The following is a 26,392-nucleotide window of genomic DNA, read 5'->3' on the forward strand; positions in this document are numbered from 1 at the left end:
TCGGCTGTCTGGTCTCCGGTCCTGGTCTCCCGAGTGACCTCTGAACCTGCCTTTCTACCTGTCCTGCACGAGGATTCCTTCTCTGCAGTGAAGTCTTCGGAAGTAGCTGTCCACCTGCCGCGGAGGCGCGCGTGAGTACCTAGGGGCCTTTTGGAGGCTACGGGGCTGGAGACTGTGGTTCCTGGAAAAGGCGATGGTGGTGAGCGCAGGGGAGGAGCAGCGATGGCCAGGGCAGAGCTGTGCTGTGCCACAGACCCCCCCGCTCCCCAGGCGTGAGGGATCCTTACCCAAATTTTAGGGACATCACTTTCTGTATTGTAAAGATCGCTTCACATAGTACGTAATCATTTGGATATCAAGAGACTTAACTTTGAAATAAGCTGGTTGATAAATTGGCTGTAAGAATTTGGAATGTGAAAGTCTGATGACAGAGAAAGTTACATGTACAGGATTCAAACACCAGACAGTATCAGGCCAGTGGGGCCCACTTGGGTCAAGACAGGACACTCAAGATTGTCAGCCTGGGCAATATAGGGAGAGGAAGAGAAAGGGAAGGGTGAGAGGAAGGAGAGAGAGGGAGAGAGAGAGAGAGAGAGAGAGAGAGAGAGAGAGAGAGAGAGAGAGAGAGAGAGAGAGAGAGAGAGATCAATCCCTAGCATGACATTAACTGGATGTGGCAGCGCACACCTGCAATCCCAACAGATGGAGGCAGAGGACACATTCAGAAGTGTGAGGTCATCCTGAACTGGAGGGGGAGTGCGGGCTCTGTCACCAGGGTGATGGCTTAGTGCAAAATGCCTGCCGTGTGGTCATGAGTTCAGATCTCCAGCAACTACAGAAAGCCAGAGCAGTGGCACATGCCTTTAAGCCAAGGGCTGGACTGGACAGAGACAGGCAAATTGTTGAGCTCCAGGTTCAGTAAGAGACCCTATCTCAAAAATTATGATGGAGAGTAACAGGAGAAAACTCAAAGTCATCCACACATGCACGCACAGGTTAATGTACCTCCCCCACACAAACGCGTACACATACATGCAGAAGTGAGGGAGACTGAAAGAGAAGAGAGCCGTGATGCACGCCTGTAATTCCAGCGCTCCAGAGGCAGCTCAAGCTGTACAGCAAGACCCTGCCTCAAAAACCAAACACAAAAGTATAAAATGCTTAGGAAAGTCTTCCTATCTCATCAGTCTCCAACCTTTCAATTCTCATGTCCCACAGGAAGCCACTACTACTGATTTCTTACATAAGCTGTTTTAGATACCGGGGTGTGTGTGTGTGTGTGTGTGTGTGTGTGTGTGTGTGTGTGTGTGTGTGTAAGTACGTCTGTCTGTCTATCTATCTATCTATCTATCTATCTATCTATCTATCTATCTATCTATCTTTCTATCTTTCTATCTCATACTCATTCACATTTGTAGCCCATTTTTCTGGTGAATGGTTGGTCTTTCTGTTAACAGTTTGAAGGACCTCTATGTATAGAGGAGATTAGCCTTTGTCTGGAGTGTGGATTGTATTTTCCCAGTTCATGAGGTTTACCCAGCCTATTACCTATGTCTTTAGCTCCTTTATTCTTGTAGATGAGTAGTTTTCAACTGTATCACCATAATCACATTTTTCATGAATTCTGCTGCCACTGGACAGTCCGTGGGTCTGAATTTGAGACTGTTACAAAAAGATTACAAGGGTTTTCATGTGCGGGTGTCCTTGGCGTCCTCCCTGGCCTGTTCCCCTTCTTTATCTGTCTGCCTGGGAACACATCCTTAGTAAGTCACTTGCCTGTGAATTATTGCCTTTTGGGTAACAATACTGGCTTTGGTCATGTTGGGGGCTCCAAGACAGACAGGTGGAGAGGCTGCATGTCCTTTCCCTGTAAATGAGTAAGCGAGGTCACCAGAAATACTGATGGCAGCAGAGGCTGTCCTTCCACTGAATTCCCTGTTCCTTCTGCAAGGTGAGCCTGGGGAGTGGAGGGATAAGTCAGAGGTGTCTGTCATGTCCAGACCCACTCTGATGCCTCTTCTCTCCTGATGGAAGGATCTGAGAAAGTTAGAGTTAATTGTTAACCTGGCAGGATCTAGGATCACCTGAGAGACAGGTCTATGGGAAAGCCTGTGGAGAATTATCTTGATTGTTTGATGGAAGTGAGAATACTTGTCCACTGTCAGTGGTACCATTCCCTAGGCAGGTGCCATCTGACAGAGTTGGTTGATGACTTTTAGGTAGCTTCAGCCTAAAACAAGCTGAGGATAGGGAAGTGGAGCAGAGCCCCGGTGTAGACACTTGGAGAGTCCTCTACATGTAGCCTAATCGGAATGCAGAGGGGCAGAGAAGAAGGCAGGCCCTTCAAAGAGCACTATGGCTGCTACAGTGAATGCAGCTCCTGCTGCAGAGTGTGATTTCTCCTTATTTGGAAGCTGTCACTGACTACCAAAGCTAGAATTATTCCTGCATGGTACCTCTCACTATGGCATGTCTCACATGGCTTCCTAGTTGCCCATTTCCTCTCTTTCACCAGACCAAAAGCACCATGATGGCTGGGAATGCATTTGCTGTACATCCTGGTATGAGGCCTGGCCCAGCTGAAATTGGTCGCCTAACAACTGGATGGTGAGACTCTATATTGCTGAATACACAGCACACTTCGGCTGCAGCACATTCAGAAATCAAGCTGGAACTGACCTAATGGCACTTTCACAGTGCCAGAAGGTGCTATGCAGGTTTCCGGGGGAGAAAAGTCATCAATGGCATTGTCCAGCGGTGAACCCTGAATGCTGCAGTAGTGAGCTGCCAGGTAAGGTGTGCCCAGCGGTGAACCCTGAATGCTGCAGTAGTGAGCTGCCAGGTAAGGTGTGCCCAGCGGTGAACTCTGAATGCTGCAGTAGTGAGCTGCCAGGTAAGGTGTGCCCAGTGGGGGCAATAGTGACATGAAGGTTATGGGAGTAACCAACCGCTTTCTGAGTGGAGCTGAGGCCTGCTCCACAGGAGAGAATCTATGCCCGGTACTGTAGACCCGCTCAAAAGCCCATGGCTCAGAGGTCATAGACCCTGGGAGGGAGCCTATTACTGATATTTCACTAAATGGGACATGTTGTTAAACAGGGTTTTTTGGGGGGGCGGGGAGGACAGGGTTTCTCTGTGTAGTTTTGGTGCCTGTCCTGGATCTCACTCTGTAGACCAGGCTGGCCTCGAACTCACAGAGATCCACCTGCCTCTGCCTCCCGAGTGCTGGGATTAAAGGCGTGTGCCACTGCTGCCCAGCATCCAACAGCTTTCTAAATATTTGTTTATACCCATAGCTTAGTGCTGCTCTCACCCTTGGCCAGAGAACTGCAGAGGGCAACAATGAATGCAGAGAGTAAGTGACTGTCGAGTGCTCAGCCCTAAATGGGGCATATGTATCAGTTCTCCAAAGGCTCAGGGGACATCAGGGAAGAGGGGACAGGAAGAATAGAGGTGCTGGGGCATGAGGAGGAGTACTACAAGCTGCTGTGTTCTGGACTGACATGTTCATGGCACTCATGAATGCAGAGCAGCGGTGGTTTCCTGCACAAGACCAAGCCAGTGAGAGCAGTCGCCATTCCAACAGGCAGCACTAATTGGACTCTGGGTTATAAAAATAAATAATAAACAAATAAATGAGAGGACATGAAGATGGGAGGGGACATATTGGAGGGTGTCTGATGGGGGGCTGAGAGGGGACACCCAGGAATGGGTATGATCAAGATACAGTGTGCATGTAAAATTGTCAAAGATACTCAAAATAAAGTAAAATAAAAATATGAAATAAAACTGATCATGTGTGGTGTTCCACACCTTTAATCCCAACACTTGGGAAGCAGAGGCAGATGATATCTATGAATTTAAGACCACCTTGGTCTACAGAGAGTTTCAGGCTAGCTAGTGCTACAAAGTGAGACCCTATTCAAAAATAAGTAGATAGAAAGATAGATAGATAGATAGATAGATAGATAGATAGATAGATAGATAGATAAAACAAGAGGGCTGTAGCCTCTAAGCCATGCAGAGATTAGTCATTCTTGAAAAACTATATGGCTTCTAAATCCAGAGAAATTTCCAGACTTGTCAAGGACTTTCATGCCAAGCTCTCTAAACAACCATTAATTTACACTTTGCGGTTGCAGTTGGAAGGGGAACAGTGGATCAAAGCTGGGGGCGGGGGGAGCCCAGAACACCATTGATCGTGCCTGGAAACATCATGGAAAATGATTTATCAAATGTTTGTTGGGGTCATTCTCAAAAGTGCATCAGGGAGTGTCCTGAAAACCGCGCCAGAGCTCAGAATGGGCACCAGTGCTCTCAGAGTCTGCAAATGGGACTCAGCCTGTGATAGCCCAGAGCACGGTGTTTGAGACAGGCACTGCCCATTCCAGCTCACAGGCAATGTCTGGAGTGGTGCCTGGAGACGCCAGGCTGGTGCTCAGGTACTTCAGAAACAGTGATGGGCATGCATGGAAGTCCCCAAAGTCACAATCAAGGCTCCATCCCTGACAGCCCAGAACATCCAAGGGGAAGCATTTGTTCTTTGGCGGGTAAACCAGTGCTTAGAAACCCAAGAAATCAGCCAGAATTTGGATAAGCAGCTCAGGTTCTGGGTATCTGACATAAAAGGGGAAATTTTTTTTCTTTCCTTCCTTTCTGTTTCTTACTTATTTATTATGTTGTTGTTGTTGTTGTTGAGACAGGTCTTATTGTGTAGACCAGGCCTGCCTCTGCCTCCTGAGTGCTGGGATTAAAGGCGTGCATCTCCGTATTCCACTTGTTCTGTTTTTAAGGGATGAAGTTTTGCTGTGTTGGCTGCTCACACTGGTCTCAGTCTCCTGGGCTCAAGGGATCCTCCCACCTCAGCCTGGAGAGACTGGGACTGCAGGTCCACAGCACAACACCCAGGTTAAGTGGCAGATTTTTTAAATAAACTTTCTTGCCAAAATATATATGTTCAGAAAATGAGCAGTTCTCTAAACTTCCACAGAGTGAACACTCATGTGGCTCCTGCCTATCCCTGTCGCTCATCAGTAGCCGCTGTATTGACTTCTAGCCTGCTGCTTAACTCTGCCTGTCCTTGGACTTCATTGCGAACTTGATTGGGTTTGGAGTCACCTAGGAGACACACCGCAGGGCATGTCAGTGAGAATGTTTCCAGAGAGTTTTGACTGAGATGGGAAGACCCACCCCAAACGTGGGCAGCAGTACCCGATGGGCTGGTGTCCTAGCCTGGGTAGGAAGAGGAAAGGTAGGAAGACAACGGTACCGTCACTGGTCTCTCTCTGCCTCCTTACTGACCCAGTGTGACCAGCTGCCTCCTGCTCCTGCCAGCTGGAGCCACTTTGGCTGCCACCTTCCCCACCAAGGTGAGACTGTGCCTCCTCCTAATCGTGAACCAAAAAATAAACCCTTCCTTCCTTACTGGTGCTTTGATACAGCAGTGAGAAAAGTCACTGCTCCATACAGCTGTGACTCTAGCTGCCGGCCCCTCCACTGAACATCACTGCTCCATACAGCTGTGACCCTAGCTGCCGGCCCCTCCACTGAACATCACTGCTCCATACAGCTGTGACCCTAACTTCCAGCTCCTCCACTGAACATTTGAGGACCATACTCATGTGGCCACCTGCAGGTACAGCTTTTCGTATCTGCATGGAGCATCCCACTGCTGTAGTGTACTTATTATTTCAGTTTCTGGCTACGATGGATAATGTTGTTATGAACATACTAGTACAAATCTCAGGGTGACTAAGCCCTTCTTTTTCCTGAGTAAATGCCCAAGAATAGAATGCCAGGGTCAAGGGAAGAATATTTTACCCTTAATGGGCATTGGCAAATAATTTCACAAAGTTGTCATTCTTAAAGTATGATGCCATTTTTATAAAGCTCGAACACAGGAAAAATCAAATCTATAGCATTAGAAGTTAAGCTAGTAACTACACTTTGGGCGGGGCGGGGGGCGTTGGGAGTGGGGTTTTGTGGGGTGCTGGCATTTCTGTTTTGTGGGGTTTTTTTATTTTGTTTTTTTTTTTTTTTTTTGAGACAGGGTTTCTCTGTGTAGCTTTGGAGCCTTTCCTGGAACTCACTCTGTAGCCCAGACTGGCCTCGAACTCACAGAGATCCACCTGCCTCTGCCTCCCGAGTGCTGGGATTAAAGGTGTGCGCCACGACCGCCTGGCTTGGCATTTCTGTTTCTTGATTTGATGTGAATTACATGAATTTGGAATTTGGAAATGCCATTGAGCTAACACACTTACCATGTGATTATGTTAGATTTGAATTTCAGGTTTATTTCTGAGGTCCAAGGGCTTTGGACCACTGGGGATTGAGCCAGCTAGCCTCTCTGGGCATTCTTCCACACAGCCCCTTGGAAGGACATGTGAGCAGACAAAGACTCCCAAGTCACACGTTCCCAAACCCGCTGCCCCCACCACTCTTTGGTCACCCCTGATAGCCTGGATATCTTGCTGCACCAGGTTTCTCCTCTCCATGTCCTGCCTCTGGATTGAAGCTGGTTTCCTGCCCTTCTACTCAGCAAAAATGTAGAAGAAACAAGTGTCACCAGCTGTATGTCAAACCTGTGGTGGTCTTAGGAGTGAAGATCCCATCACAGGAGCTGTGAGGAGCAGGAACGGACACCGATGACTTCGGTAGACAGTATGAGGCAAGCGTCTGTGAGTTACACACCCTGGCCACATACCCACAGATGGTGTCTGAGACACTAGAATTTAATCATTGAATTCTCTGAATTCTAGCCTAGACATTTTGGTTGCAAGAAGAAAACTGACTCCAGTTGTATTTTGGAATCGAAGTTTATTGGAGGGAAATGCTACACAGGCTCCCGGAGAAAGTGTGGTATTCAGGCACAAAAAGAAACGGGGCCTGAGGAGGATCAGAAGTTCAAGGTCATCCACTCTTGAGATGAAGTCAGCTTGAGCTCCAGGAGACCTTGTCTGGGGTGGGGGAGGAAGGAAAGAAGAGAAGGGAGGAAATGGGCCTAGAACAAGCAAGAGCACCACCTTGGCCACACAGGCCCCCCTTTCTGCCTCATCCCCAACCTTCTAGCTCCTCCCCAACCCCACTGCTCTCCAGGCTCTCAGCTCTAGGCCCTTTGTTTCTTTTACCATCTACTACCAGGCTACAGCAGGAGTCCCCAACCACTGTAGGCCTGGTTCCCTTCTATCCCTGACCTCCCAGGAGCACTGCATTCCTTCTTGGTGATACTCATTTGTTTTAACAGACACTGGAGCATAGGTGTTCAGGAAATGTACAGCTGTTCACTTTGCTGTGTAGAGGGATGTACCCAGAGCAGGAACGCCCAGAGCAAGGATGCTTGTTCACGCTTGGACAGGTAACACCCCTCCCTGTCTGTTCTTCGCTCTTGAAAGAGCTGGTACAGCTGTTGGGGTGGGAGGGAGTGGGATGAGTTACTTCTTCTGCCAGGTGTCGGACCCTGTACAAAGATGTCTGCCTGGCATGCCCTTGCCCTACTGAGTGTGGTGGTTTGACTGAGAATGGCCCCCATAAGCCCATATGTCTGAATGCTTTGTCCCTAGTAGATGAACTGTTTGGGAAGGGTTAGGAGGTGTGGCCTTGTTGGAATAGGTGTGTCTCTGGGGGTGGGCTCTGAGGTTTCAGCAGTCCATACCAGGCCTAGTCTCTCCCTCCCTCCCTCTCTCTCCCTCCCTCTCTCTCTCTCTCTCTCTCCCTCTCTCCCTCCCTCCCTCCCTCTCTCTCCCTCTCTCCCTCCCTCCCTCCCTCTCTCTCTCTATCTCTCTCTCTCCCTCCCTCCCTCTCTCTCTCTCCCTCCCTCCCTCCCTCCCTCTCTCACTCTCTCCCTCCCCCCCCCCCCCCCCCCCCCCCCCCGCACCTGCTGCCTGGGATATAAAACTCTCAGGTACTGCTCCGGCGCCACGACTGTCTGCTTCCCACCATGATGATCGTGAACTAACCCTCTAAAATTGTAAGCTAAATATTTTCTTTTATAAGAGTTATCTTGGTCATGGTGTCTCGTTACAGCAAAAGAATAGTAACTAAGATAAGACACCTAGGGGCCACCAAACCTTGGTTTCCTCAGTTTTATCATATAAGAGGGATTTCTCCTTCCAGGAAACTCAGAACCAGAATGGCCAGGGAAACTGAGTCAGAGCCTGGCTTACTAATGGCACTCTCTCCAACGTCAGATGTCCTAGGGCTGAGTCCATGGTTGGGATCTTTCAGAAATACAGGTTCTAAATGTAGTCAAGACTCAGAATAAAAAGTACATTTCCCAGTCTCCCTTGCAGCACAGTGTGTCTGTGTGACCAGATTCTAGCTGATGAGAAGTGGGTGGAGTTGACAACGCTTTCCGATTCTACGGACCATGGGAATGGGTGTGTCCTTGACCCATTCTTCCTTCACTGTAGGACCAAGCTCACTGCAGTCACCTGAGCTTCGTAACCAAAGGCAACATGTGGGGGATGGAGAAAAGCCCAAGAGAGAAGGATCCTGAGCTCCAATATCTTATACCACCATAGCATAACCAGTATAGGAGAGAAAAATAAAACTCTGTCACGCCGAGGTCACTGTGTTCAGTCTCTGTTAAAACAGCCTGACTTATATTCCGTCTGGTACAGAGTATCTTAGCAAGTCTGCAAGGACCCAGATGCTGTTCTGACCTATCAAGAAGGTCCAAGGTGGCCTTTGAAGAGAAAGAGGCAAAGCTTCACAGAGAGAAGTGGGCAACCTGACTGACTCAGTCTCAGAGCCCTGGCGGCAGCTGGTTGACCTCCATTCCACCTCTCTCCATCCGTTCTTCTTAGGAGCAAGAGGCTTGGGATGCAGGTCACGGAAAATCAGATGCTGCCGTGCTGCTTGTACAGAGGTAGGCAGGACCTTGTTCACAACACCTGACTTGTCTGACAGTGGCAACCTCCTCCTCCTCCTCCTCCTCCTGAGGGCAGGTGAGTCATCCGTCAGCTCAGGGGTGTGGCATCAGATGGCGTTCCATGTGTGGCTGCATCCAGAGCTAGGAGCTTCCCATAAAGAAACCGTGGGTCAAGGAAGGTCCCACACTGACTGGGGTCCTAGGAAGAGGTCATCTACAGAAGAGGGATACACTGAGGGAAGGGAAGTGGCCTTCCTCTCCTGCCTAGTGACAGGCAGGCTCAGACTTGAGGAGGAAAGACTTCAAAATGGAGGGAGAGGGATCAGAAACTATGTCTTGATAAAGCTACCTGTGCCTCCGAGTCATGTGCACAGCAAACACATAGCTACTCTGAGCCTCAGTCAGAAAGGCTCCCCCTGTTCCCCAAGGAAACCCGGGTTCCTGTCCTCCTCTCCAGCTACCCCAGGGCCGGTGCTGTCCTCTAGATGGGAACGTTGTCTAGATGCCAGATGGACACGGTTACACCCCCACACGCCCACATATGTTGACTGGATACCTGCATAGTGTCTTTGTGAGTGGCCATCTCTGCTGAATTCTCGTTCACACTCATCTTATGAGAATGCCTCTTTCTGCATGGGCAAGAGCAGACTCAGTAAGAGTCCCCTCCCTGCAGCTCCCCAGACTCCCCCACTGCAGAGCAGGACAGCCCTGCACAACAGGGGCACCTTTCTTTCTTCAGGGCTCCCCAGCTCTTCTTCAGCACAGAGCAGACCCAAGCAAAGGAAAGCTACTGCAAGATAAACTGCAGAGGTGATTTGGGAGGGGATCCCCAAATTTGGAGAGGGCAGGGTAGGAAATTTGAGGGTCATGAGCTCTGTAGGGGAGAATTTCCCTCTAAAGATTTGGGGGACAATGGGGGGAACGAGGCGAGCAGCATGAAGTATCCCCATCCCCCACCCAGTTCCGGACCCACCTCCAGGTGTGCCAGGCTCCCAGGCCCAGCAGCAGGCCCAGGAAGGCCGCCAGAAGTCCCAGTACCCAGAGCAGCCGCTGGAACAGTTGTAGCCGGTGCAGGGCTGCAACATGAAGAAGAGGCTGAGGGAGGTCTCTGGGCTTCAGGGCCCCGCCACTCCCCCCTGAGGTGACCCAACCACGGCAGAACTGATTTTAACTTTCACTTCATCTCCAGGCCCTGTGCAAGGGAGCCCCAAGCAATCCGTTTGGACTAGACAGACCAGCTGTCTGGTGCAGAAGGGATCTGAGTAGGACCTGAGACTCTTGGTGCAGAGTGATTCCAGTGGCTGGGAGAACCATTCTCCTCACCTCTGGTCCCAAAGTAGGCCGAGGCTGAGGCAGAGCCCAGGACGTTGGAGGCTGTGCACACGTACTCCCCCTGATGGCTGGGTCCAAGTTCCTCTACGTCCAGTCTCAAGGCGTTAGGAGAGGCAGAGACGTGAACGTGGGGCTGGGTGGGAACACCCTGGGGTTTGTTGGAGGCTACTAGTTGACTGCCCAGGTGGAGGGTGAGGCTGGCCAGGGGCTCACTGTCCACTCGACAGTCGAGGATGCCGTGGAGGCCGCCCTGAGGCTCCACAAACACAGTCAGAGCGGGCTTCTGGGGAGGATCTGTGGGGAGGAAGTGTGTGGTGACTAGAAATCCACTACAAATCCCTCCCTCGGCTGTGACTTGCTGTACAGCCGTGAAGTAGTGGGGCTCATTTCCTCACTCCTGAGGCAAAAGTGACATTATGGGGGATGGGAAGGTGCCTTAGTCGGTAAAGTGGTTGCTGCATAAACATGCGGATGATCTGTGTTTGAGCCCCAGCACTCATGGAAAAGGCTAGAATCCTAGCACTGTGGTATCAGAGCCAGGAGGATCCCTGGAGCTCTGTGGACAGCCAAGCTTGCTGAATTGGTTCAGTGAGAGACCCTGTCTCTAAAGATGGGGTGGAGAGTGATAGAGACAGTGAAGTGGCCTCCACGTGCACAAACAGGCACATGTGTATACACACGTCACACACATGTACACAGAATATGCGGACACATTTCTAAAGTGGCATTGTGGGGCTTTGGGACTGGATCTCAAGACACCTTGCAGCTTCTCTTCTACTTCCTGAAACAACCATGTGGAAAGCCCAGGCCAGCCTGCTGGCCACCTATGGCCCATCTTCAGTCACCAGGTGAGGCCATCTCAGACTGCTCAATTTCAGCAGAGCCTCTGCAGCCAGGAGACAAGAACTGCCCAGCTGAGCCCTCACCAAATTTCTAACCCATAGAATTGTGAATTTGGGATAACTTGTTACTAAGCAGCAGCTGATTGATACAGCTTGGGCGTAGATGAAGAATGGAGTGGGAAAGCCATGGCTAATGATGGCCTACTGTGCACCAGGTACTTAGCTGCTCTATCTTCTCTATTCATCCCAAGAGGGCAGGATGAATGTGTCCTCCATTTCAAAGGTAGAGAATGAATGCATCAATACACAACCACATACAGCCAGCCAGTGGGGGTGCTAGTATTCCAAAACCCCATACCTATGAAGCGCTTACTCTGCGCAGAGGACAAGACCTGATACAGACCGACGAGATGTAGAGAGACAAGGCAGAGGTGGGTTCATACTTACAGAGGACACGGAGCAAGACGGGAGCGGAGGTGGTGACCCCAGTTGGGAGGTCAGCCCTGCAGTGGTACAGCCCAGCCTGAGACCGGGTCACATGGGTGAAGGAGAGTGTGGGCCCAGGAGCTGTATGTAGTAGATGGCGGTTCCAGAACCATGTGAAGGTGGAGTTGCCTGTGGGCTTGGAGCCACCAGGGAGGTGGCAGCTTAGGTTCAGGGCTCTGCCCTCTGGCACATCCAAGCCTGGCTCAGCTGCCACATGTGTATCTGTGGTACACGGGCAGGTAAATGGTCAGGGATCTGTGCATTGTGGGGTGATCTCAATCTATCTTGGGCTCAAGGCCCTCCACAGTGGAGTTATGTCTCTCCTTAGACTGATCATAAAAAAAACAGCATGATCACATCTGTGTTCTGAGGTTCCCATGGCAGGGCTGTGCCTCCGGCATTAGAGGTCATCTGAAGGGTGAGGCTGCATCTTGCCCTCAGACCGGGATTCCCAACGGTGGGCCTCTGTCTTGCTCCCACCCCAGGCTTCAACAGTGAAGGGTGTGTGAGGCCAGGATTTGTCTCTTCCTACTCCATTTTTACTTCGATGGTAGGACTGGATCATCCCCTTGGGAGAGCCTACCCCTTCATGAAGCCATGCCTCCCCAGCGGACTTGGCTTCTCAGGGAGGGAGTAGTTCATATTCCTTCAGGACAGCAGGCCCTCACATGGGATCCAGCCCCACAACACAAGAATCCCAAACTGTAACCCCCCCTCCTCACCCCTGTCCCACTCACCAGTCTCCCTCGGGAGCTTCTGGGTGGTACTGATGGAGCCCAGTGCATTTCGGGCTGTACAGACATAGGCATCATCATCGCCCCCAGCCACGCCTTGCACCTGCAGTCGAAGAGCGTTTCGGGCTACCTGGACGTGGCCTATCCCCGATGGAGAGCTGCGAAGCTCCTGGCTGGCAGCTAGCACCTGGCCATTGTGGGATAGGACCAGCTCAGCAGGGGGTTCGCTGTCCACAGTGCACTGTATCACGACCGTGAGCCTGGTCCTTGAGTCTCGAAAGGAAGACAGGGCAGCATCCCGGGGGGCATCTAGAGGTAGGCCAGAACACAGATGGGGGCCCTGCCGAGGCATGCAAGGCTCACTGCCCATCTGCCCAATGTTGGTGAGGCTAAGTTTCCAGACGAATGTCCCCTTCCTAAAAATTATGCCTTATCAAGAGCCTGTGGCCATAATGTCCATTGTCATCACTAATGCCCTCTTTTCCCCAAGCTCCCATTTCTAGGCCTTCTGTAGTGCCATGGCCACCCTAACCAAGTGCACCCTCTGCCACCCTCACCCTGGAAAGCCACAGCTAAGGAGCCCCTGCTCACAGTGAACTTGCAGGGTGGCAGGTCGGGAGCTGCGTGTGCCCTGAGTATCGTGCACCTGGCAGAAGTAGGCGCCGGCATGAGCCCGTGTAGTCACCAGAAACTGGAGTGAGGAAGCCGGCCCCTCCTGAAGCCAATGGCCATTGTGAAACCAGGCATAGAGGGTGGGTGGGAGGGCAGCAGGGTCCTCGCAGGTCACTGTGACAGGCTGCCCCTCGGCCACCGTAGCAGAGGGATCCATCGTCACTCGTACACCTGAACCAAGGAGTCCAGGGTCAGCGTGGCGCAGCTAGACATTCCAGGCAGTTCTCTCCCCCGCAACCTTGGTCTAGCCCTATTTCACCTTCCAGCCGAAGCTCCAGGGATGTGTTGGCCTTGCCCAATGAGCTGTGGGCAGAACAGCTATAGAGACCCTCATCGCTAGGCCTTGGGTCCCGAAGCTCCAGGCGCAGGGTGTTGGGGACAGAGGCTTCAGTTGAAGAGGCTAGAAGGTGGCCGCCACGGCTGAGAGCTAGCTGGGCAGGTGGGCGACTATCCACAGTACATAATACCAGGGCCAGCTGTCTGCCCTGGGTCTCCAGGAGGTAGGTCAGCCGCAGGCTTCGGGGAGCATCTGTAGAGATCCAGGAAGCATTCACAGAGTTCAGAAGCAGACTTGAGAAGGCCAGCTTGCAGGAGAGTTCCCTACTGTCCAGTCAGGATCTCTGCTCTTCTGCCTAGAAAGGCAGAGGACCTGTCCCCATCCCCCCCCCCAACCTTTTTTTTTTTTTTTTTTTGATTTTTCGAGACAGGGTCTCTCTGTAGTTTTGGTGCCTGTCCTGGATCTCGCTCTGTAGACCAGGCTGGCCTCGAACTCACAGAGATCTGCCTGGCTCTGCCTCCCGAGTGCTGGAATTAAAGGCGTGCGCCACCACCGCCCGGCCTCCCCTCAACTCCGAAGATTCCCTTGTCCAGTGCTCCACAGCGGGCTAGTAGTTGAGTTCTTAGGCTGCACACTAGGAGGCTCTCCCACACCCTGTGAGCTTCTGTCACTCACTGCTCACACCCAGCCAGACTCACAGAGGACATCCAGGGTGACAGGTCTGGAGAGATGAGGTGCCTGGCCAGGGAGCCCCACACCACAGCGGTAGGAAGTAGCGTCTACGACTGTGACATTGGTCAGAGAGATGGACCGGGCACCAGGGAGCTGTTGCCCACCCTTGTACCATGTGTAGCTGAGTGGGGCCTGCTTGGTGGTCCATACCAAGCAGGTCAGGTTCACCCACTGCCCCTCCTGCACAGTGGTATTGGGCCACGCCATCACACGCACAGCTGGAGAAAGGAGGAAGTCACAAGTGAGGGTCTTAGAGCTGTGTCTCCACACAGGTCTGTCAGCTCTGCTACTGAGACACTCCAAGCTCCCCAGGAACACTCTTGCTAAAGGAGTTCATAGGCTGAACCTGGGGGTTCTGAGTAGAGTTCTTCAAAGCCCAGCTAAGGCAAATGGATGAAAAGGGCTCCCTGAACAGCTGTGGTGTCTCTTGAGATGCCTTTTCTGGTTAGTTTTATGCACTGGACACCCCGTTTTTAAACAAGGCCTTTCTTGTACCCCAAGTCCAGAAACCACACCCCCAATTAGCTTGTGGGGCTTGTGCTTCTGCTCCTAGGCTTCTAGAACCTACTGCATCTCCTCTGCTCTTCCACACTGACCCTGGGCATCGAAGTTGGCTGTAGCAGAGGCCTGGCCCAGTGTGTTGGTGGCCTCACAGGTATAGGTGCCATCATCCTCCAGTCCTACAGAGTGGATCTCCAGGTGCAGTTCATTGGTGCTCACAGTCACATGCAGCCGGGGATCACTGCTCGCCAGTTCCTCTGGGCCTTGTAGGGTAGAGGCCACGAGGCGGTTCCGGTGCAGGAGTCGCAGCTGAGCGGGAGGGTCACTGCGTACACTGCACACCAGGAGGCCGAGTCGTGCGGGGCCTGTGCTCAGCAGGGCACTGAGTGTGGGCTGGCGTGGGGTGTCTACATCAGATGAGGAGGGTCAGGAGGATGTGACTAGGGTGTCCCTCATACAAGGTCTGTTGTGGAACACCTCCCTTCCCCCTCATGAGTGAGAACCAGCCTTACAGGATACATGGAGGCTGACAGGGGCAGCCAGGCTGGCAGTAGCTGTGTCTGGAGCCTGAGCTTGGCAGTGGTAGGCGCCAGCTTGCCTCAGACTTATGGCTGCAATGCGGAGTGTGGATGAGGTTGACGCCTGGAGGGGCCGGCCATCCTGATACCACTGGTATGAGGTCCCCTTGGGGACCTCTGTGGGCACCTGGCAGCTCAGGACCACAGCCTGGCCCTCCTGGAGCTCAGGTGATGGGGAAACCTGGACCCAGGCTCCTGTGAGGAGAAAACAGGGTAGATGAGGACTTGCAGCCATCCCTCCCATTGTCTGTGCTGTTTATGTCTCCAGAAGTGGAGAGGCCCAGTCCCGCGTCTGTAGCTGACCAGGGCTCCCTCACTTCTGTGTCTTTGTCTTCCTGCTCCTTTCTTCCCTGAATCCGCCTTGTCCTGACCCTTCTCACCACCTGGCGTGTGGATCTCTGCTTTGGTTTGCCTTTTGGTTTGGTATGAGTTGGTTGGTCTGTTGGTTGTTGGTTTGGGTTTTTTTTTTTTTTTTTTTTTTTTTGAGAGTTTTACTCTGTAGCTCAGGTTGGCCTGGAACTCAGTAGGTAGCCCAGGATGGCCTGGAATTTATGATGATCTCTTGCTTCAGCCTCTTGAGGGTTGGGATTAACAGTATGCAGCACTTGAAGTTTGGGTTTTGTTCTGTGGCAGATGAGCCTTAGCAGAATGGAGCTTATATGTCCACAACCAGTAGCTGGCACACCACCTCCATGTGTTAGCCCTAAGAAAGGATGGTTTGGCCACACAAGCACAGCCAGAAGGGGGCTGGTCATGCTGAGGGTCACCGAACCGACTCTAAACTGAACTCAGCATGGGTAGCCTAGGGTCTGAAGGTTGACAACAGCTGTTTTGTCCCAGCCTTCTCTGGCCAAGTCCTTCACCCACGATGTAGGTCATGACAGCCCAGAGAGTGGAGCGTGGGCACAGAGGAATCAGGGGTCAGGCAGTGTGTGTGTGTGTGTGTGTGTGTGTGTGTGTGTGTGTGTGTGTGGTCGATCAGAGCAATGAAAAAAGCCAAGACCAGAACTAAACTAGCCACAGTCACCAAGGCTGCTGTTCCTGTTCCTTCAAGAGGCTCCCATGACCCCTCAGTCTCTCTGCTTAAGAAATGGACGTAATAAGCTAGAAAAGACAGACAGAACCAAAGCAAACGTCCCAAATTGTGACTGCTTGACATTCTGAGAGAAGTATGTATGTCTCTTTGGCCCTGGCCTTATGGATACTATCTTTCCTTTTTTCTGGTGTATTTGCCTACATAGACTTTTTGTGTTGTTTTGTTGAGACATATGTACCCCAGGCTGACTTTGAACTTGCTATCTCCTTGCTTCTGCCTCCTGAAATGCCTGGCTTACAGGTGTGTGCCACCATGGATGCCTGCTCTGGGAGACTTTCTACGGAGGATATATGTGCATATATGTATACATATAAGTAATATATGAATATATTATACATATATGAATATATGCATATGTCTCTATACATCTATGAATAAAGAAGATGAATATATTATTTGTGAGAATATGTATATATATATACACATGTATAACTTGCATGCACTGGATTTTATATGAGAATGTTTAAATGAAACACAATTACCTTACAAAGTAAGTTATGTTAGAAAATTCCCTAACCAGCTGGGCATGGTAGCTCACATCTGTAATCTTAGCACTAAGGAAGCTGAGGCAGGAGTCTGAGGCTGGCGTGGATACATAGTGAGTTCAGAGACTCCCTGTCTCAAAAGATCAGGAGGGGAGAGAGGGAGGGCAGGCTCCAGCCGAAGCAAGCCACCTGCTCGGTTACCTCTGCTTCCTTCTGGGCAGTTAGTGCAGGTGGAAGTCCAGGCAGAGCTGGGAAGGCTGCAAACTGCACACCGAAGTGTCTGCATGGACCTCACAGCAGTGTCTGACCCGAGCAGCTCTAGCTCTCAGGGTCCAGCCTAGTGTCAGGGGGCTGACACTTACCTCTGACCTGGAAGAAGAGGGAGCTGTTGGCTGATCCGAGAACATTCGTGGCCTCGCAGAGGTAGCTTCCAGAGTCCTCAAGACCTAGTTCTCGAACCTCTAACTGGAGGGAGTTGGTTGTGGCCTTGGCCTGGATCCTGCCATGGGATGGACGCTGCGGTTCCAAGTTGGTGGCCAGGAGATGCTCCCCACGGAAGAGAGACAGGTGAGCCAGGGGATGGCTGTCTACAGTGCAGATGAACACAGCCATGTGGCCCTGACCCACATCCAGGAGGGCTGACAGCTTGGGAGGGTCTGGGGCATCTGCATGAACCAGAGTAGGGGTAGTTACTCAGGCTACTCTAGCCAGTCTCACTACATTCTACCTGTCACCGTGTATCCTCTCCATAGGCCCATCTGGTCATTCTAGGCTGGCATGTATCTCCCCAGGTCCCCAACCCCAACCCTGTGGCCCCCAGGTCCCTCCACCCCCAGGTCCCTCCACCCCCAGGTCCCTCCACCCTTCAGGTCCCCCTGCCTCCTAGGCTCCTCTACCCTCCTGGCCCATTACACACACACCCCGACCCCTCTGCCCTCCAAGCTGTGATGCCCTTAACCATCACCCACACAGCACACTTAGGACCACAGGAGCCGAGAGCTGAGCCCCATCCTCAGTGAGGAGGCGGCAGGCATAGATGGCAGCATCAGTCCTGGCCACGGGCTGCAGCCTTATAGTCTCCAGTGGTCCCTCGGTCCACGGCACTCCATTCCGGAACCAAGAGAAGTTGGCGGGGCTGTCAGCAACTTCCTGGCTCACGTTGCAAGTTAAGTTGGCCTCTGTGCCCTCATGCAGTGTGTCCGACGGCGTGATGACCAGGACAGTGGCTGAAGGATAAGCAGCAGGGGCTCACTGGTCACAGGCCTCTCTCTGGTGAGCCTCCCTTAAAGCCCACCCTGGCCCTGGCTTGGGTTTCCAACTTTGAGCAGGGAAGGATGGAGAGGAAAGCCAATAAGACGTGGGGGTGTAGAGGGGCATGGAAAAGGCATGGAGGGATAGGCAGCCCCTCTGTGCTTTCTCAGAGGTGAGCCTTGAAGTCCCAGGATGGTCCCCCTCCCTTGATGTGGAGGGAGGGACACTGAAGGTCCCTCTGCTTCCTCCCACTGTGGATAGACGTTGTTTTGCCTGGTCAATTTGCTCAGTGCAGGGGTAGTCTGAGCTCAGGGTATAGCTCCCTCAGTCCTTCTCTACTCCTTACCCTTAGCATTGAAGGTGGCTGAGGCAGAGGAGTTGCCCAGTGTGTTGCTAGCCTCACACAGGTACATGCCCTCGTCCTCTAACACTGGGTTCTGGATCTCGACACTCAGTGAGTTGGAGGCTCTGCTGATCTTTGTGCGTGAGAAGCAGCTCCCACACCTTGATGGCAGAGAAGTGGCCACAACATGGCCCTTGTGGAGAAGCTGTAGCTGGGCTGGGGGATCGCTGTCTACATGGCATGAGAGGAGGCCACGCCGTCCAGTCCCAACACCGGAGGTATCCAAATCCAGTCTGGCCGTGAATGTGGGCTTTCTTGGGGGGTCTGTGGAGAGGAAGAGCATTAGGCACTCATTTCATGGTTACTGCTAGAGCCCAATGTCCACTTCAGCCCAGCTAGGCTCCAAGAAGCACACCGAGCAGCCACGAACAGCCGTGTGGGGTGGCCACAGCACAAGGGTACCCAGACGACATTGGCATTCATCTGGGCTCCACATCTCAAACTGTGACCTGCTGCTGAACTGAGTCTTCCCAGAAGGGGTGACATTTTCCAGCTGGGATCAAGGTATTATATTATCAGCCACCTTGCGTGTCCCATCTGAAGCAGAACACCCTCAGAGCAGTCCCCAAGACTGCCGCTAATACACCCACCCCGTCACTGAGCAATGCCTCCAAGTTCATTCCCCCTTTATTTGTTCCCCAACCCAGATCCTGACATACTAGATATCAGTCGAAATGGCCTCTCTAGCTTTGTTGCTGTTTTGGCGGTTTTGATGGTGAATAAATACTGTCAACTTGAAGGCTCAAGAATCATCTAGAAGATGAACCTATGGGCATGTCTGTGGAGTTTCTAGGTTGAATTAATTGATGTGTGATGATCCACCCTAAAGGTGGGTGGCATCATTCCATGGGCCAGGGTCCCAGACGGAATAAAAAGGAGCTGAGCATCAGCCTTCGTCTCTCTAGTTCCTGACTGCAGACCAGCTGCCCTCCTCCGCCTTGATGGGCTGCACTCCAAGTTGAGAGCCAGAACAAGCCCACACTTCCTCATGTTGTTTTTGTACAGCAACAGGAGGAGTCGCTAAATGGTTCTAGAGTTGAACACAGAGTCTTGTACATGCTAGGCAAGTGCTTAAAAAAATGATTCCATTCTAGAGATTTCTCAAAGCACGTGGCCAAAAGACAGCTAGCAGACCAGGTTCCACATAATCCCACTCAGGCACTAGAAAACCCTTGAACATACTTGCTAGGGGAGGTCCTCAAGTAAGACCCTTGTATCATCAGCCCCTAGGACTCATATAAGCATCACCCTTGGGGGACACAGAGGGGCCATTCAGCCTGTGGGGCGCATGCACATCTTTTGAGTTGTGATATTTTAGGACAGGGCAAGCTGGGATGTAGAGCCATGGTACAACGTAGGAGCAAAGGCTGGGTCTGGAGAGCAGGACATAGGGAGCTATAAAGGAGATCTACCTCCTTCCCCCAGCTTCCACCCTAGGTTGATACGTCCATTGTGGCAAGGCCTATGACCACTCTCTGTTGTGAACCCCAGGGTCAGGAGGATATGGAAGGGGGTGGCTAGTGGTCCCAGTGGGATGATCCCACACAGTGGGCAGTGGCCAGTAGCCAGGTCAACTCACAGAACACAGTGAGGACAGTAGGCAGGGAGGGGCCGCTGGTGCTGGGGCCAGTCTGCACTCTACAGTAGTATGAGCCAGCATCAGTTCTGGAGGCTACAGGAAGCAGGAGGCTGCTGCTGGATCCCTCGAGAAGTAGTGCTCCATTCAGGTACCAGGAGAAGCGAGTGTCCGATGCTGGGCTCAGGCCACTCCTGCAGCTCAGAGTCACTGCCTGCCCTTCCACAACCTGTGCTGAAGGGCTGATGAGGAGTCGGGCCACTGGAGGAGGGACAGAGAACAGGCTTGATTGGCTGTGAGGGCCCTGGCCCCCTGTGCCCCCTGCTGCAAGAAGCCCCCCTCGATTTCTCCTCTGTTCACATGCCTATTTGGGCTTTGTGGCCTTGACTAGCAATTCAGATGTACTGAAGCCCAGATTACATCAAGCCAGGCTTATGTTACCTGGCTTGAGGGCTGGGGACAGAGCCCAGTTGATAGAGTACCTGCCTAGCATGCCTGAAGGCCAGGGCTTAGTCCCCAGCACTGCATGACTAGACGGAGAAAAACAACAACAAAAATCTGGCATGATGGATTAGCTGTGCCTACCAGGGCCTCGGAAGGAAGAGCAGTATGTGCTCCTGTTTCTCTGTCTCCCGCATCTAATGCCCAGCAAAGACCCTGCCCCCAAAACTTAAGAAATACAAAATAAATGGATGCCTATAAAGGACCCTCCAAGTCCAGAACCAGAGATGCAGGAGAGAAATAATTTGATCCACTACATTTCCCGTTTTGCCTTTTCTTCCAGAAATCTCTAAGGCTGGAGTGACTGTATTACTCAGGTCTTCCATGAGGCCTAGCCAGAGTTTGGTCCCTCAGTTGAGTCCTTAGGACTGCTAGGAAAAAAGAGGCCTCCACTGGTGGCGCCCTGCAGTGCATGCTCGCCCACATTACCATTAGCATGGAAGTCCAGGCTGGAAGTTGAGTTTCCAAGGGAGTTGGTGGCTGAACATGTGTACTCCCCGCTGTCAGCGGGCTGCAAGTCTCGGATCTCTAGGCTCAGGGAGTTGGGGGTCGAGGAAATGCTGAAGCGAGGGTTGAAGTCATTTTCTCCAGAGCTGGAGGCCAGCGTGAGACCTCCGTGAGACAGCACCAGTGTGGCCAGGGGCTCACTGACCACAGAGCAATGGAAGATGCCCATGAACCCAGCCTGTGTCTCCAGGAAGGTAGTCAGGACTGGAGCAAGGGGTGGGTCTGTGTGGGAACCAGAGGTGGCTGGTCATCCTCAGACAGGTCACTTCCTGGATCCCCTGTTGTAGCCTATGCGTTCCCTTTGCCCCACAGAGCCCTGGAACAGAGTGATCTCAGACCTTCTTGAGTACATGCTAAATATACTTTACCCTCAGGATGGGCAAATCTCTCTGTTAGCCAGGCTAGCCCTCGTGCCCACACTGCAAACGGAGGACAGGGTCCCAAATTAGGTTCTCACTTTGTAACCAAGTTGGCCTCAAACTGGTGATCCTTCTGCCTCAGCCACCCCGGTGATAGATTACAGCGCTGTACTACCATGCCTGACCAGTGCCTCATTTTAAAGATGAGAAAACCGGAACAGTCCAGACAGAGGGCAGCACTTTTGTCAAGTGATCAAAGGGACCATTAGCAGTACAGGGAAAACTGACCCCGAGTCTCCTAATGAGATGCTCCAAGGCAGACACAGAGTCACACCTGTGGCCTTCCCCGTCGAGTACCTCTCGGGCAATTGCAAACTGAGGGGTAGCCTCCAAGAAGGACAGGGGAAGATCAAGGACTGCCCATAAAGTCTGGAATCAGCATCACATTTCCTGGTGTGATCCTTGTGTGAGAGTTACGTACAAGGTAATCTTGGGAGACGAGCACTGGCAAGGTGAGGTGTGAACAGACCCTACGCACGCAACTCCAGGCACATACATACCGATGATGGCTCCACTCAGGATTTTTCTCCTTTATGGTGGGGTGAAAGTCTGTATAAACTGTACTTTGGGATGCTGGTCTTTGCCTAGGCTAGCAAGTTACAGTATGACCCTCTCTCATGCTACTGAATGGTCAGCCATATACGGGACCAAGCCTAGGAGAGCCACGGGCACGCTGGTGTATTGTGCTATCAGTAGGCTTTGGATGCAGGCATTCAGCGACGTCACAGACTAGCTGGCACTTAAATGTGAAGTACGCACCTGTTAGCTAGCTTGACCCGAATGTAGCTAACATGAGTCTGATGCATGCATGTTTAAGGCTGACTGAACCAGACTCCCGCATTCAGTACCTGGATGTAGCAGATGCCTTTTCAACTTTGATTTTTTTTTTTCTTTTTTGTGACAGGATCTCACTATGTAGCCCTGGCTAGCCCAGAACTCACAGTTATCCACTAGTCTCTGCATCCTGAGTTCTGGGGCTAAAGGTGTGAGAAAAGTTCTTTGTGGTATAGCTCCATCATAATTCTAAATGCATCTGTAGGAAGGTATGTTAGTAACATGTGCATGTGTACAGATGTCTACAGAATGAGTGATGATATATATGTATATGTACACGTGTGCACATGTATGTGTGTGGAATAAACAATACAACCCAGGTGCACATTCAGAGACAAGATACAGTGCCTGCAACATGATGTCAACAGGCAGAGAATCTAGACTAAAAGTATATGTTGAATGTTTCCTACAACTTTTCATAGGGTTGAACTTTTTTCTAAGTAAAACACTTGTAAACATAGGAGGAGACTGAGTCTGGGAAGGTCAACCTTGTGTAGGGGTGCAGAGCTGGGCATGCATTCAACCCCATTTGGCTGCGTAGTCCACATCTGGGTCAAGGGTCTTGAAGATGCTATGCCAGGGACCCCAACTTCTTGCAGGGACTCCACCCACCCTTTGGACTTCCTCTGGTGACATCTGCTGCCCCACATACTAGCCACTTACGTCTGACCACCACACTCACTGAGCCGGAGCGCTCACGGCCCTGGGTGTTCTGCACCTCACAGAAATAGAAGCCGGTATTGGCCCTGGTGACTGCAGGCAGGTGCAAGGTGGGGGAGTGGACATCTTCCAGAAGAATGTGGTTCTTGTACCAGCTGTAGTGGAGCTCCCGGGGTGCCTCCTTGGGGGTGCTGCAGAACAGTGTCACTGTGTTGTTTTCCAAAATGGGCCCTGCTGGGCTCATCTTGACCTCAGCCACTGCAAGAACATCATAGGACACACCCTTAGAGTTCTGGATAACAGTCAGCTTCAGTCTCTACATGTTATACTGAGCCCCATCCCCACCCCATATAGCAGGAGCCTCCTGGAGTCACCCCGAGTCTCTTTATCCCACTTCCCAGGGCCCTCCTGACTTGCCCCCTGTGAGAAGGTATTAGCATGGATATGCAAGCCTCTGGTGGTATCGTGCCACCAGGTTCCCTCAGCTCTCTAGTAGATCCAGCCTCATCCAGGACTTACTAAAAACATGGAGGCTGACCGGGGGTGATACCAGAGAGCCCACAGGATTCATTGCTTCACAGGTGTAGACCCCAGAATCATTCCAGGTTGCCGAGGACAGCTGCAGCACACGTCCATTGGCTTCGAGGCTCACTCCGTCCTTGACCCACTGCACAGAACTGACAGCGGGATAGCTGCTGTTCACTTGACAGGTGAGTGTGACCAGATCCCCTGGAAGAATGTTCTTTCCTGAGGAGCTGAGGAGGATCTCCACACCTTTGGGGGCATCTGCAAAGCATGATGGGATGTCAGGTACAGTGCATGAGGGTGGCAGGGTGTTGGCACCCCAGACTCAGTGTCATCTGTCCCCTAATGCAGTCCTACCTCCCTCCTTTTCCAATGAGGCTCTGAAAATGTGGTGTTTGGCCTATGTGTGGCTATCGATGGCTACAGTGTGTGGCTATCAATGGCCCATGTGTTATAACACTGTGTCATAACACTGTCCACATTTTGTTTGGATAAGTTACATTGATACGATCACGAGTGCTCTACTTGCCTTGGTGGCTTCCGGTAGCTTTTGGAAAGGGACTGGCCACTTCATGGCAGGGGACCACAGACAGCAAACATTAGCTCTCAGAAAAATGTATAAGCAAGGGACTAAGAATACTAAGAATCCCCCACCCCCATCATGTGTGCATGAGTGTGTGTGTGTGTGTGTGTGTGTGTGTGTGTGTGTGTGTGTATAGTGGTCACAGATAGAGAGTGCATACATATATACACATATGGAGGCCACAGGTCAGCCTTGGAGGCTGGTCTTCAGGTGCTATCCACCTTGTTTCTCCAGGCAGAGTCTCATTGACCTGAAACTTGCCAAGTAGGTTAAGCTGTCTGGCCAGCAAGCCCCAGAGATCCTTGTGTCTCTCTCTCTCTGGTACTGGGATTAAAAGCATGGGCTGTGAGGTGAGCGCAGTCTCTTGATGGGCCCTGCCTGAAGGCACCTGAAGGCTCTGGGACTAAGGGTCTGTTCCTAGGGACCAGGCAAGCTTTTTTTCATCAGGGAGCCACAGAAATGGTGTTCAGTGACAAGGGTGCAGCACACTCACGTTGCACTTGGAGGTGAATCTCTTTCTGACTGCTGCGCGTGGCCAGTGAGAACTGACAGCGCAGGGCCAGGCCATGGTCCTGCCAGGATAGGGCCATATGTAGGGTCTCCTGGTGACTGACGCCAGTGGGCTCGAGGCTCTGGTGACTGGAGGTGACAGCGTGAGTGGGGTCCTGGCCTTCCCACTGCAGGCTGGCCTTCTTCTGTAGGCACACGTAGGGTGTAGAGCAGTTGAAGTTCACCTCTGTGCCCTCACGCAGCTCCTTTGGGGCAGTAATAGTGGGAGCGCTGGGGTCATCTGAAAACAAGGACATAGATCCTCAGGGCTAGCCCTTCATCTCACCTTAAACCTCTGCCCCAAAGACTCCAACCAAAGGCTGAGCCCTGGTCAGGGGGACTTCAAGGAAAGGAGAATTTTTAGATGATCACCGCCCCCCACCCCCACCCCAATGTCACAGAGAGAAACAGTGTTAGGCCAACACCAGAGCAGGAGCTGAGGCCGAAGACCTGGGTAAGGTCCAGGCCAAAGGATAGGGTTACAGCAATAGCCTGGAAGTCCCTGACAGTGGCCGGTCCTCGGCCTCCTCACTTGTCACAGTGACCTTGGTGCCTCTGACATCTGACCAGCGGTTGACATCACTGATCTCAAAGCGGAAGTTGTAGTTGCCGGAGTCCTCAGGCTTCAGGTCTTTGAGCAACAGGTTGCACACCTTGTGGTGCATGTTCCCCATCAGCTCAACTCGGCCCCTGAAGCGCTCCGCCACCTGCGTGGGGTCCCCCGAGTGGATCACCACCTGCCGACTGCCCGAGTAGTCATAGTACCAGATGGCTGTGATGCCATCAGACACCTCCACGTTGTCCGGGAAGCTGAAGACGCAGGGAATGAGCAGGCAAGACCCCGTCAAGCCCTGCACATCCTTGGGACTGGAGACGCCCCATGTGGTCTGGCCTGGAGGTGGGTAGGAGAAGGACAAAGGAGAGGGTGAGGTAGGTCTGTGAGACTTCAGAGCCCTATCACCTGCCCAAGAAAGGGTGCTCTAGACAGGCCCCAAATCCGATCTTGTTCCTACAGTGTACCCCCTAGCAAGGCCCTCTCTGTGCTCCAGGGATGGAGTGTGCTCAGCCACATCTGACCTAGGCACAGTCTGGCTGCTGTACCGGGTCCCCAGAGGCCAGACCCCGTGAGGATCACTAGACCCGTGCAACTTACCCAGTGAGAGGACAGGAGTCAGCAGGAGCAGTGAGGGCAGAATACACATCGCCAGTTCTCAGGTGAGCTCAGCGGCCTAAGAGAGCAGTATGACAGGCCGGCTGGGCACACAGAGGCCTCTCGGGGCACTCACTCCGGTCCCAGAGCCTACAGGCTTTACCTCACCTGCTATGATGGCTGACCCAACAGGAAGGCAGGGTTCCTTAGGACTGCTGGAGCAGCCACCAGCAGGGAACGAGAAGCCCTTGTCCCTGGCTCGGGGTGTGATTAGAAATGCTCTTGCTTGGTGGCTCGTCCCAGAAAGTCTTCTGTGTTCCTTGACTCCACCCCTTAAGGACACAGCCCCAAGGCAGATGAACAGTTGTGTCTCCTTACTTCTTCCCCGCCCCTCCCTGTTACCCAAACTAGGAGTCTGGAGTCCAGAGCGCAGTGACTTACTCCAGTGCACCCAGTTAAATACAGTGAACTTCCTTGTCTCCTACTTCCAGCCTTACCACCTACAGGTCAGAATGTATCTGACTGAATTTCCAAAATGCCTCGGCCGCTCGCATGTTTGTAGACAAGTTCTCAACTCTGTAGCTCAGGATGCTCTCAAACTCACAGAATCAGCCTCCTGATAAAATGTTGACTTTGAAAAGTCATCAAAGACCTCAGTGGTACCTCATTGCCCATGAGATTTGAAAGACCTCCATTTCTTACCTCACAATGGCATCCCCTTTCTCTGAACTTCATAGGCTCACCCTGGAACCAGTCTTGCCTCCTCACTGACTCCCTAGCTGCCCGGCTCAACCCCCATCATAAACGATCTTTGCTCACAGAAATCTTAC

General features: G+C 52.1%; 1 protein-coding gene and 2 long non-coding RNA genes across 12 annotated transcripts; 2 read left to right on the top strand and 1 right to left on the bottom strand.

The window, feature by feature from the left end:
- Positions 1–17: 17 nt before the first annotated feature.
- LOC128101616 (uncharacterized) lies at positions 18–9,095 on the top strand. 9 transcript variants are annotated; one of them, XR_008215134.1, is made up of 6 exons: positions 18–131; positions 2,516–5,369; positions 5,470–5,635; positions 6,050–7,354; positions 7,901–7,966; positions 8,409–9,095. It is a non-coding gene; the product is annotated as an uncharacterized LOC128101616 (long non-coding RNA). The 9 variants fall into 9 exon arrangements; XR_008215140.1 differs by lacking the exon at positions 7,901–7,966 and having other exon boundaries at positions 2,516–2,607; positions 2,698–5,369; XR_008215139.1 differs by lacking the exon at positions 7,901–7,966 and having other exon boundaries at positions 6,050–6,382; positions 6,480–7,354; positions 8,409–9,094.
- Siglec1 (sialic acid binding Ig like lectin 1) lies at positions 8,565–25,853 on the bottom strand. 2 transcript variants are annotated; one of them, XM_052724880.1, is made up of 21 exons: positions 25,566–25,853; positions 24,945–25,304; positions 24,357–24,653; positions 23,275–23,541; positions 22,759–23,013; positions 20,765–21,064; positions 19,838–20,095; positions 18,202–18,522; positions 17,573–17,830; positions 16,967–17,269; positions 14,958–15,218; positions 14,541–14,852; positions 13,911–14,162; positions 13,195–13,464; positions 12,855–13,106; positions 12,267–12,572; positions 11,491–11,751; positions 10,193–10,495; positions 9,843–9,945; positions 9,426–9,498; positions 8,565–9,017 (listed from the first exon to the last, which is right to left on the bottom strand). In XM_052724880.1, exons 1-21 carry the CDS (start codon positions 25,612–25,614, stop codon positions 8,958–8,960), a joined length of 5,121 nt encoding a protein of 1,706 aa, XP_052580840.1. In that variant the 5' UTR covers positions 25,615–25,853; the 3' UTR covers positions 8,565–8,957. The 2 variants fall into 2 exon arrangements, with proteins under 2 accessions (XP_052580840.1, XP_052580839.1); XM_052724879.1 differs by having other exon boundaries at positions 8,565–9,498.
- On the top strand, positions 17,057–19,035 carry LOC128101617 (uncharacterized). The gene is made up of 4 exons (XR_008215142.1): positions 17,057–17,171; positions 17,799–17,876; positions 18,311–18,476; positions 18,589–19,035. It is a non-coding gene; the product is annotated as an uncharacterized LOC128101617 (long non-coding RNA).
- Positions 25,854–26,392: the final 539 nt, after the last annotated feature.

This window comes from Peromyscus californicus, unplaced genomic scaffold, assembly GCF_007827085.1.
Source record: "Peromyscus californicus insignis strain IS unplaced genomic scaffold, ASM782708v3 Scaffold_7__1_contigs__length_154581171, whole genome shotgun sequence".
Classification (NCBI taxonomy): domain Eukaryota; kingdom Metazoa; phylum Chordata; class Mammalia; order Rodentia; family Cricetidae; genus Peromyscus; species Peromyscus californicus.

What these genes read in the sequence shown, in the direction of transcription:
- Siglec1 (XM_052724879.1), bottom strand. Translation starts at nt 25,614, where the DNA reads ATGTGTATTCTGCCCTCACTGCTCCTGCTGACTCCTGTCCTCTCACTG. An exon ending in GGTCAGCCTCCATGTTTTTA is followed by an intron (nt 23,014 to 23,274) that starts GTAAGTCCTGGA and finishes ATGTTCTTGCAG; the next exon opens with TGGCTGAGGTCAAGATGAGC. An exon ending in CCTGGAGCTTCGGCTGGAAG is followed by an intron (nt 13,107 to 13,194) that starts GTGAAATAGGGC and finishes TCCTTGGTTCAG; the next exon opens with GTGTACGAGTGACGATGGAT.